This window comes from Maniola hyperantus, chromosome 7, assembly GCF_902806685.2.
Source record: "Maniola hyperantus chromosome 7, iAphHyp1.2, whole genome shotgun sequence".
NCBI classification, from domain to species: Eukaryota; Metazoa; Arthropoda; class Insecta; order Lepidoptera; family Nymphalidae; genus Maniola; species Maniola hyperantus.
The window spans coordinates 576,653-589,287 of record NC_048542.1 but is presented as its reverse complement, the minus strand read 5'-3'; the positions used below and the strand labels follow the sequence as shown (position 1 = coordinate 589,287).

The 12,635-nt window shown below is 36.1% G+C and overlaps 1 protein-coding gene across 6 annotated transcripts in view; it reads right to left on the bottom strand.

The window, feature by feature from the left end:
- Nucleotides 1-1,787: 1,787 nt before the first annotated feature.
- LOC117983678 (protein 4.1 homolog) overlaps nucleotides 1,788-12,635 on the bottom strand; it is a 100,285-nt gene continuing 89,437 nt past the window's right edge. For all 6 annotated transcript variants that reach the window (XM_069499723.1, XM_069499725.1, XM_069499726.1 and 3 more), the window contains 4 exons: nucleotides 10,580-10,666; nucleotides 9,272-9,385; nucleotides 7,944-8,054; nucleotides 1,788-7,466 (listed from right to left, as the gene is read on the bottom strand). In XM_069499723.1, coding sequence (XP_069355824.1) covers nucleotides 7,395-7,466; nucleotides 7,944-8,054; nucleotides 9,272-9,385; nucleotides 10,580-10,666 — 384 coding nt within the window. In that variant the 3' untranslated portion in view covers nucleotides 1,788-7,394. The remainder of the gene's footprint in view (nucleotides 7,467-7,943; nucleotides 8,055-9,271; nucleotides 9,386-10,579; nucleotides 10,667-12,635) is intronic.

Sequence of the window (12,635 nt, the reverse complement as noted above, 5' to 3'; positions counted from 1 at the left end):
CCAGTCGCAAAGTCCACGTCTCCGCAGCGTATAAAAATATGGGGAAAACAAGTGTTTGAACGAGCCGGATCTTCGTAGCTTTTGTAATGTTCCTGTTCTTCCATATTTTCTTCAGCTTGTCCATCGTCACTTACCACCAGGTGAGATTGAAGTCAAGGCCTTACTTGTATATGAACAAAAAAAAATATATGTGTAAAATTTCATGTCAAAAGTACGATTTTAGCCCTTACTTTTTTACGACAGTTGACCTATATAAAATAGCGTGTGAGGAGTTATTTTTTACTGAACATACTAAATTTAAGCCTTGTGATGCACAAGAGCGATGATATTGCTGTTGTGCATCGTGTCAGCACATCATCGCATCGCGCAGCGCAGCGCAAGTGCGTTTGGACTTTAAATCCATCTTCTCTACCTAGTTCTGTTTTTTACTGCTTCATTTTAATTTTATCATCTTGTCCTAACGACAAAATTTACCGGCAAGGAACGGCATTCCGAACCAGTGGTAAATTAAAACTACCCGACTATTCGAAAGCGCTTGTAAAAAGTCTACTTGAATAAAAACATATTCTATTCTATTCTATTAAAAATCATCATCATCTTCTCTACCTAGTTCTGTTTTGTGCTGCTTAATTTTAATTTTATCATCTTGTCCTAATTGGGTTGTTTGTTTGTTTGATAATTATTAATAAAGTTGGTTTTCCCTAGGTTTTTGTTATTTCTTATACCTATAACTGTATATGTTCTTAACATGATTATCCATACTTCCATACTTATCCATACTAATACTATAAATGCGAAAGTGTGTCTGTATGTTGGTCTGTCTACTAGCCTTTCACAGATTTTGACGATATTTGGTACAGAGACAGACATACCGGGGAAGGACAAAGGCTACTTTTTATCCCTGAAAACCAAAGAGTTCCCACGGGATTTAGAATAAACCTAAATCCACGCGGACAAAGTCGCGGGCATCATCTAGTTACGAATAATTTACCTATCAATATAGACAAAGCTGGACAAAGGTAAGTATACTTACATGTAGCAGAATCTGTTTCTACGATGTACCTACTCGAGTGATTTATATTTCCATATCACTTCTGCGGGATGATTCGCTCGGTGTCTAACGCTGAATGATAGCCAGCGAGCTCATTTGACATTGGTTGGTTCTACATTGCTGCTTCACTGAGTGATATTAAAATAGTTTTTCGTAGAAAACCGTAATTGGATTAAAAATTGATGTCAAAATATGAGCTCGTTGGCAATCATTCAGTGTTAGACACTGAGCGAATCAGTAGGTAGATGCCGAATATTTCCGTAGACCGCCGCTACATTTTTTACCATAAAACCTATTAAACTAAGAGCCAGCGCGTGCTAGACCTTCGTTATTTTATAAAAGCTGAAAGTTTCTCTACATATTATTGTCCCCAACACTGGGAGGAACGCTTGTTTGGATCATGGTGGCTTTGGGAGGTTAAAAAGGCGGAAAAAACCTTACGTCAAAGTATAAAGTCTAATTGTTTATATTTTTTGAGGATTAGTAATACTGGTACTTTCTAATACTATTCCGAAGAAAATATAACACAATTTGACTTTATACTTTGACGTAAGATTGTTTACGCCTTTTTCCCAAAGCCCCCATGACCCGAACAAGTGTTGGGGACACACAAACTTTCAGCTTTTATAAAATAACGAAGTTCTGGCACGCGCTGGCTTTCTCTCTATACTTCTTAACAAAAGATTTTTCATGAATTAAGAATTACGAAATCCAGCAGTTAGTTAAATAAAAGCCATTTGTTTTAAAACAAAGCATTTTATTTGTAATATCTGTTACGTCATAACTTCGTTAAATATCAAATAATACGGAGCTGGGACTCTTAGAAAAATAAACATCTTCAATAAATACAAAAACACAGGACATTGCGTACACTCGACCAATTAATTGTAATTGCAATTGTATTTTCGGTATCATTTATTTAAATGTCTATTTTTTCGATTTTTTGCGAACATTTATTCCTAAAAAACATATTGCTGTCATCGAAACTAAATCGATAACGCAAAATAATCGTTTCGTTTATACATATTTCAATAGGTATGAAAAATAGAAAATATGCAAGTATTGAAAAATATTAATTATCCTCGAGTATACGCAAATCGATTCGAGAATATGAGAAGGAGATGTTAACATTTCTAAGTAATAACATATTTTTTATTATTCAGGTTTTGTACATAACATTTTAATTTTAAGAATTTTAAGAGGTTACAATTTTTTTTATACTTATAAAAAAAATTAACATCCTTTTCGCATATTCAGGAATTTCACAATTAATTAAATAAAATTACGAATGTTTTAAAAAGAGAAACTAAGAGCAACGCTACAATTACACTCTGATTCTCAACCAGGCAGCGTCAACATTATAAACTTAATGTAATACAAAAATCCGTTACGTCTACTGTACGAAATATATTAATTAATTATACATTATAATAATTGTACAAAATCAGTGTTTCGTCTGTCGTACCGTACGTCTATCTGTGGGCGAATCACGGACTAAAGGAAAATAATAGACAGAAGAGATTGCCAAAGACTGAAGCCGGTATATTTTATACTGCGTTATTAATACTGCGAATACGTTTTAAAGTCGAGTGTATTAATGGTACAATTCGTCTAATCAGTTTGATCGCGGCTTCGTTTGCAAATAAATTTCTTTTTTTGGTTTTATGTAATGAAAACGCTAAATCGCTTGGCCACCACGACCGAAGACTCTCACTAAACGCAACCCACGACTACAGTTGAAGTAATGCATATTTCTTGGAACACTTATATTCGCGTCTGTCCATCTTTTTTCTCCAGTCAGTGAGGTGTGAATATGCAAAAACTCGTTGTCAAAAAATATATGAATATTTAAAGCAAAACTACCTTGAAATTGAGCTTAAATTACCAGTTTCTATATTTTCATATTATATGGATCGTACACCTATTATCAACATTAATTGACTAAGTATTTTATATATTTTGAAAATAACTCACATTATTTTCAATGCAATATTAAAGTGCATAATATAAAATGTCAAAGAATGAATAATTTACTGGTATATTTGCATATATTTGTGCAACTATAATATAGTTTAAACGTTAAAATATTGTTTCAAAAATTATACTTCAATAAGTAATTAAGTTATATGAAATGCTTAAATAAGTACTGCTTCGTGTAAAATATAAACAAACCTATATATCTATTCGCCCACAGAGAAAAAACAACCTGTTGTCTATGCTTATAAGAAACAAAGAAACAAATATAAAATTAATAGGTATTTAAAATAAAAACGATAGAAAACCCTATTTTAAATCTAAATTGAGAAATACACTAGGTATTTTGGAATGTCCGGTCGTTTTATATAAAAAATGGTGATACAATGAGTTTTAATTTAATTTCTCCTTTATTATTGTACGAATAATTTATTTCGAAGCGAAGTCGTTTTACTGCCGCATAAAATAAAATAAAATATTTGAGAAATTTCAATAAGATGATGCATTTATGGAGATGACTACATAAATAAATAGCACTCAGTTTTCTTTATGTGTAAAACATATAAAATACTGTACAAACTTTATTGGACGACGGACGAAGTCTAATGCAGTCTACGCACATTTAGATGAGAAATATTAGTTGGAATCAAAAGAGCTAGAACCCAGATCCGTAAACCGAAAAAAAAAAGGAAAATTCGTACAATAATAAAATGAGTTTTGTGCTCGTGATATCAGTACGAAATGCTCCTCTGGCCTTATCAATTAACAGCTAAGGACACTAAACATCGACCGTGTAAGCCATTTCTCAGCAAACAAACAAAACAACTAATATAACATGTCACCTTTCATAAATAAATATAGTACATATAAAATATCGATGTATTAGATTATAATTTATACATTACAAATGTATGTCAGAAAACTATTTAAATATAAAATCGTTATTATTACCATACACTAAACATTAATCTACAGACACATTACTGGGCCGTGGCGGTTTGCAAGTTTGACCGCAATCTTGCGAGCGTCAAAACGCTAGAGCAATTATATATATTTCAATTATTATATTTCACTTCAATGGCACTCACCAAAACAGCAATATATTCGTAACTTTAAGGAAAAGGATAGTTGAGATTTCTCAATTTTAACTAGCAAAGTTACAGTTAAGCCAGAAAGGCAGTGCCACTCGAGTGTTTTATTTTGTTGGAATCAACTTCACAGCGAAGTGCCGTCTACCTTTTTTCGTTTAGTCTGGAGTCACGTTATATTAGTCGTTTTCTTACATTTGCGCAAGCGACTTATCCAAAAGCCGTATATAACCATCCATGTTCCAGCTTAAAAAATAATGAAAAAAAAGTACGGCACTAAATACACAAGACATATAGAATTACATTAAACCCTAAATAGCACCTAAATGGTGAGATATATTAGAATTAGCTGTTTCTCACGCGGGGATGTCTAAAAAAATCTGTTTTCTCGACTCACGCAACTAATCTAATGAATATTGCGTTAAAACTAAGAATAGGAATGACTTTCCTACATATTGAGACGTCTTAGCTGGAAGGATAATTTAATCTAAATATATAAAAGGAAAAGGTGACTGACTGACTGACCTATCAACGCACAGCTCAAACTACTGGACGGATCGGGCTGAAATTCGGCATGCAGATAGCTATTATGCCGTAGGCCTCCGCTAAGAGCTATTTTTGAAAATTCAACCCCTAAGGGGGTGAAATAGGGGCTTGAAATTTGCTTAGTCCACGCGGACGAAGTCACGAGCATACGCTAGTTCTTCAATATATTTTTTATTCGTTAGCGACCATGTCTCGGATCCTTACGAATAGCTAATAGGTAAGCGAGCGACCTGCCAATCCGGACTGGGCCAGCGCGGCAGACTGTAGCCTAAAACCTACTCATTCTGAAAGGAGACCCGTGCGTAGTCAGTAGTGGGCAGACAATGGGTTGATCATGAAGAATAGAGTAAAAAATTCTTGTAATTTTAACAGAAAATTTATATAATAAAATTATTTCAATAGAATAGAATAGAATATAATATTTTTATTCAAGTAAACTTTTACAAGTGCTTTTGAATCGTCACGTTATTCAATATTCTCAAAAGTTACGAATGATATAACAAATGTAACCATCTGGTTATGGTGACACTAGTACCTACTAAGAACATGTATATACTTATGCATGCAACTTCTTCAGGGGACACACAGACACACCATTAGTTGCGTCGGCGATGAAAACTTACCTTCCCGCGTGAGAAAACGCTTAGTTATAGCAACATGTCATAAATATACTTTTTTTTAACATTTTAGGTCCCGATTGCACTACAAACCGACGGAGTTGCCGCCACAATCCGTCAAACTTTTTAAACTCAACCAACCATACACGAAACAAAGAATAAAAACTTTGATCTTAATTACCCTTCTAGCGGACTAAAAGTGATTCCAGACTATGTAACATGTTATATAAATTGTTATATAACATAAAACACCTGTCCAATTAAGACGGAAACGTAAAGAATAGTATTAAATACCAATTTGTGATACACACCTAATGTCAAAATTAATTCAAAGTTTTGTTCCTAAAGTTTAAAAGTTTGACCGGTCAATCGAGTTTTTTTAAAACGTCTTCACTGTCATTTGAGATTTTAATTAGAGAGAAAGAGAGAAAACATTTACTTTTAATCTAAATACGGTGGTTTTGCTCGTGTGACATGTTTTAAAGCTAACATCGAAACTTTAGAAGAATTACACACCTTTATGTTGCTCCCACGCATGAGTTTCAAAATGTTTTATAACGTTATATAACACTTGTTATATTTGATGTATAGAAGTCACATTAACTTCTTGCTTTATATTTTTGTTACATTACAAGGTAATTTGATAAAAAATGTTATAAGACATTTATAAATTCCCGCGTGCGAGCAATTTTAGAAACGAACGAGTCGATTTTTCCACTATGGCAACTTTTACACGTCCTAAAAGCCCAGTAACATAATTATCACTTAGTCTAAGTTAATTAGAACGAACCTCCTTCCGTGGAAGTCGGTTAAACTTTGAAAATGCTGCAACTTACATTATTTTTACATTATCTGAATTGCATTTCTTAACGTTTAATATTTATTAATAATAATAATATTAATTAATAATCGGAAAGTGCGTTTTCGACACAACATCAATATATAAAAAAAATAATTTGACAATTATTATATTAACGTTATAATAACTTAATTATTAATATTCGCAGTTACGTCGCTTACATTTATCTACCTGTCCGTATGTACTTGCATATACACACAAATATTATAAACAAGGGGATTCACCCGCCATCTTGCGACAAGCCGAACGATACGATTTGTCGTACGACCGCGTCGCACCGATTAAGTTCTTATATACACGATATCTTAGATAACGTTTTAATATACAATTTGATTTGTTATACATTTATAACGAAGTACCGCACGACAAATCGTACAATATAAAATGCACCGCCTTAAATTTAGTTCATAAGCTGATTCATAATATGCCATTTTTTGCGAAAGACAATTTCTAACATTACTTTATCATAGTAATATAAAATGATGGAACACACAAAATACACCATTTACACATTGAATTATAACAAACAAACAAATTAATATGACAAACACAGTTTGCGTCATGAAAAAAGCTCGACCTGCGCAGATAAACGATTTTTCGACAAATTAGGCTCCAAGTAAAAAGAGCTTTAGACGAAAGTGATGGGGATTTATTTGCGTATAGGTATTGTTCTTTCATACTGCGCGATAAGTGAAAGATTGAGTGACGAACCAATCGCGCGGTAGAACAGACAACCGTCTTGTCGCACCTTACTTTTTATTACTATTATTCACTGTCTCTTCGAAATGAAATTTGAACGTCACTACGTAAGAAACTTCTCTATCGTAAAACACTTCTTTTAATTTCGAGTAAATAAGATTTTATATCGCACGTCAGGATTAAGATTTCAGCTTTGGGTCCTAAAACGACCTTGGAAGACCATCTTCTTCGACTCTTATTAAAACTGAGGCCTATTGTGGCGTGGTAAGGGATACATTGACACAGGTTGAAATGACAATCGGGGAGGGAAACGCTTCGAACACCCGCACAGCGCCCGCACTAGCCTATTGCCATCTCGACCTGTCGCGGACTATAGATAAATCACTCACTGCGCAGGTTCAAGGACAGCCAACATTGCATCCATGCTGAGAGAAGTGTGTATACAAAACTGCGGGTAGTATGTAACGGTTCAGTCGCAAGCTGGCAATAACATTAACTTTAGCGTTACTTGTGTGAGCGTGGGACACAAGATGGCGGCTCGGCCGGGTCGGGTTGGCTGGTTAGGGCTGCGTGCTCTGCTGCTGGATCTCGATCTTTTCCACTGTCATGTCGGGGTTCATCGCTGTGGCCTCCTGCAAACAAAATAAAACTGGTCAAGTACGAATCGGCCTCGCACACGAAGGGTTCCGTACCACATTATGATTACACATACAACATTACGTACTTTATTTTTATAGCGGCAATAGAAATACACCCTCTGTAAAAATTTCAACTCTACCCATTACAGTTCTGGAGATTCAGCCCGTTGACAGACAGACCAACAGTGAGCGGAGGCTTCGTACCCGTTTTTCTAAAAACAATATTAGCCATGCTAATCATGACTAGTATTTCCCTTTCTCCTCCAACTAAGCGTAAAACTTGTGCTATGAGTAGGTACGACAAACGTGCAACGGGTGGGGTTTGAACCGCCGACCTTTCGGAATTCAGTCCACTCCTCAACCGTAGAGCTATGGAGGCACTTTTCGGGTTCGGAATTTTAAAAAGATGCTGCGCTGTACCCACTCTGCGGGTGTGCGTTGCGCCTAAGGTTTCAGTAGGTAAGAGCATACCTGTATGGCCTCAGCGAGCGCGCGGTCGTGATCGATGGGGTCGCCGTCTGACTGGATGGTGATCTTCTGTTCCACTCGGGTCTCCACCACACCATTACGCTCCGTTTTGTACTGGAACGAGACAAACGTATGAAAAAACCCTACTTCAATAACCATAATCACTAACTACTGTTGTTTTATTTTTTATTTTATTTTATTCGTTTTTTGCAATCAACAGCGATATACACAATATAATTTTTCATAATAACAGACTGAAAATAAGGTCAAGTAGGATTTAAATTTTTTACAGATTACTTAAATAGATATTAATTATAAATTTATAACAATACGTTTGATAATTTAAACAAGCTTTACAATAATATTATATGAAAATATAAAAGTCAATTAAGTAGTAAAAATACCTAGTAGGTGATTCACAACATATGTATGTGTGTGTGTGTGTGTGTGTATGTGTGTCTGTGTGTGTGTGGGTGTGTGTTTGTGTGTGGGAGGGGGGGTTATGATATTATGCGGATTTATGTACTATTATAGATACTAGTATAATTATTATTTTTCCGATGCAGTTTAATTATTTCCTTTTTTAATTGCATTTTGGACAGGTGAAAAAGGTCGAAGTCTGAGTAAATTTTATTATAGGTTCTCGCCTGTGTTACCCATTGTTGTGTGTTAAGAATTGTATATCAAAGTTAATTTGCAAATTATTAGCATTTTACCAGTCTATTATTTTAGCCAGCGAATTTTTAGTTTATTTTTCAATGCCGCGTTTGTTTTCACATTTCACACTTAATTATCATCGTAGTGTCATCAGCAAACAAGATGCATTACGAGTCCAATCTGACATCGTTGATGTATATCAAAAAAAGTAAAGGTCCCAGTACGCTACCTTGCGGGACTCCACACGAATTGCGCCTAAAACTAGATTGAAATTATTTCCTTTGGTTTATGTTATCTCCACACATTGGTTACGGTCTCTTAGATAGCTTTGTATCCAAACTAATGGTTTTCCTCTTATACCATATCTATATAATTTATCTAACAGTAACCTGTGACAGACAAAGCAAACGCATTTCTCATATCCAGAAATACTGCAAGAGGCTATATCTTTTTATTGAAGCATCCAGTTGCAGTTGCAAAAGCACGCTGAAGTAGTAGAGCTGCCCTTTTTGAATCCGTATTGATTACTTTTTAATAAATTAAATGTAGTAAAAAGTTGGAAGATGTAGAAATTCGCCATCTCCTCTTACAATATCCTGCGTAGTTGGCTAGTCTCCGTTGAGATTGGTCGCCGTGGCCGAAAGTCAGAAGAACATGAATGTGACGGTACTCACCGTGATGGTCTCGACGGTGCGCGTCTTGGAGCTGATGGTCTGCGACGACACCACCTCGCCGTCCGGCCCCACCGTCTCCTCCTCCTCCTCCGTCACCTGCGGGCCCGTGCTCATCTGTCGACCAAACATTGCATCTAAACCATACTACAGCAACAAATCCTATCGTCGTCCTCATTTAGAGAAGAGCAAGCCGATTTTCCGGTTCCTACATTGACCATATAAATCTTCTTCTCACTGAGCAGTCTATCAAATGGCAAAGCCGTATCTAGCTTTCGTGGATTTTGAGAAGGCATTCGAGACTATGGACTGGTCTGCTTTGTGGTCGAACCTAAAACGCCGACGAGTTCCTACAAAACTGGTTAATATCATCCGCGATCTATTAATGGTATCACTTGCCGGGTTGTTCACGACGGGGCAGTGAGCTCTTCTATTAAAATAACTGCTGGAGTTTAGCAAGGATGGCTCCTCTCACCACTTTTGTTTATATTGCTTATCGATGACGTTATGCGTCGTGTCACCAGTAACCAGGGAGGGATACCATGGAGTACTAGGCAACTTGAAGACCTTGACTATGCGGACGACCTGGTTCTCATATCAGATCTACTCGAATACATTAAGTCCAAATTAAAAGACCTACAATACGAAGCTTCCTTAACTGGTCTGCGGATTAACACAAAGAAACCAAAGGAGATGACGATAAGTTCTACTGCTTCTTAGCAGCTAAAGATAGCCAAACATGAAAAACAATTGCTGCAGCCCTAAGTTCCACGAAGTAATAAAAGGACTCCATCGTCATCATCATCATCCTTATCATCACGATCCTCCTCCTATTTTATTACCTTTCATCATCATCATCATCATCATGATAAAATAAATGACAAATAAATAAATAAAAATCATGATCAACCCGTTACCAGCCGGTAACTATTAAGAACGGGTCTCCTTTCATTATGAAAAGGATTTAGCCATACCTTTCCTTGGCTTATAACTTACTAGCTTATGCTCGCGACTTCGTCTGCGTGGACTACATAAATTTCAAACCTCTATTTCATCCCTTTAGGGGTTGAATTTTCTAAAATCCTTTCTTAGCGGATCTCTACGTCATAATAGCTATCTGCATGCTAAATTCCAACCCGATCCGTCCAGTAGTTTGAGCTGTGCGTTGATATATCAGTCAGTTAGGCAGTCAGTCAGTCAGTCAGTCAGTCAGTCAGTCAGTCAGTCAGTCATTCAGTCAGTCAGTCACCTTTTCCTTTTATATATATAGATTAGTATTTTTATTTCGAGTGAAATATAATAGTCGCTCACCCTCGCGGCGGCGCCGTGCACCATGCTGCCGAAGGGCGCGTTGCCCATCGTCGACGTCGTCGTGGTGGTCTTGTACGAGCCCGGCTCCTGCGTCACACGGCGATCATTTAGTTTTATATTCACACACATACATATTCTTCAGTTTATTTACTAAAATCCTTTGACTATTTATTATACAGAAGGATACTAACAGGGGACTCTCCGTCACTGTCTGCATACAAACCTAGTGTAGTTTTCATTTGAATATTAACCAACTAAGCTCGATGTAACTTTGTAGACAAGCTCTAGAAACTAATATCTGTGTTTGTGGTTTGCCAGATATTCATAAAAATATCTAGTTTTAAAATTGCACGGTTTTAAAGATTTCTATCTAAATTCTTGAAGCTGTATACCTTTGAACATTTTAACGGAAATCTGTAAAACCACAGACATAGATATTAGTTCCTAGAACATACGTGTAAAACTGTATTGGGTTTGATTGGTTAGTATTCAAATGAGAGCCAAACTACATTTGTTTATACTTAAACCCCTCTTAAGTTCGTCCTACACAGTAGGAAGCATATTTATATATCTAACAGGTAAACGATATGTTAAGAGTTTACATTAACTTTGAATTATAATCAAATATTAGAACAGATTAAGTATTTATAATCAATTAATTTTACATTACTACTAGTGATACTAATGATTTTAGATTTCAGTAATAATTAAATAATCATTATGCAAAAGAAAACAAGATTTAGAAAATTTTTCTTACAGTTTAACCCTGAAGTTGCGACGTTTGTGGTTGTCGAAATGAAAGGCAAGTGTTTAAACAAACGTACATTCAATAGTGGTAGATATGGGTCGTAACTCGTAAGGTCGAGAGGCCCGTTACTATTTATAAGAGCACGGCGTGCGCGTGCGCGTGCGCTCGTTGTATCAAACCCTTCGTGACTCAGTCAACAGCCACGCGCACGAGTCGATTTCGGCGGGGTGATTACGTAAAACGTTGCAGTAGCGACAGCAGTAGCAATGCGACAGTTCATTTGCTGTTTCTCTTCTTCTTATTTTGCTTTGTGGCTATTGCTGTCCCTCTCTAGCCGCTGTTACGTGTGACGTTTGACAGCAATGATCGCGATATTTACGCCTGTCGCAAGTCTGTCGCGAGATACGTAATCACCCCGCCGCGCGCCGCCGGTCATCGAGACTTTGTTATCTATGGAGACGCCCATGCGCCTGCGCCGCTACGCATACCTATCTACTCGTAAATATCTAAAAGGAAAAGGTGACTGACTGACTGACTGATCTATCAACGCACAGCTCAAACTACTAGACGTATCGGGCTGAAATTTAGCATGCAGATAGCTATTATGACGTAGGCATCCGCTAAGAAAGGATTTTTGAAAATTAAACCCCTAAGGGGGTGAAATAGGGGTTCGAAGTTTGTGTAGTTCACGTGGATGAAGTCGCGAGCATAAGCTATAAAACCTTCGCTAGAAACTGCAAGTGGGATTAACCACTAGGTTTATGATATGAAATAGTAAACCTTTATTTTACTTTGTTATAAATCAGTAACGATTTCATAAAATGAAATTATTTTACTTTGTAAGTACTAAAGGTAAAAAAATATTCATTAAATAAACTACTGATTTATTGCTGCGTATCATATAAAGTGGTTTAAACTGCACACCGAGCTTCGAAATTAACTTTCAGGACATTAAATTGAGCAGTAAATCGCCGCAATAAACTAAACAAATAAGACCGTACTACAAATAGAACTGCGTACATACCAGAATGGTTTCATAGAATGTTTCGACTAACAATACTCGTATACGAAAAGAAAAAATACAAACCTGAGAAGAAACTTTCTAAAATAAATAAAACTAGAAAAAATATAAATCAAAAATATTTGAACGTTTATAAAAAAAAACTTCAAAAATTATACTTAGATTTAGGTAAAGTCCAAAGTAACATCACAAAGATAACAAAGTGAACTATTCACATAGTCCTTCCATGCAGGAATAATAACTAAACATGCGTTTGTGCATTGCAGCACTAATAAACGTACGGAAGT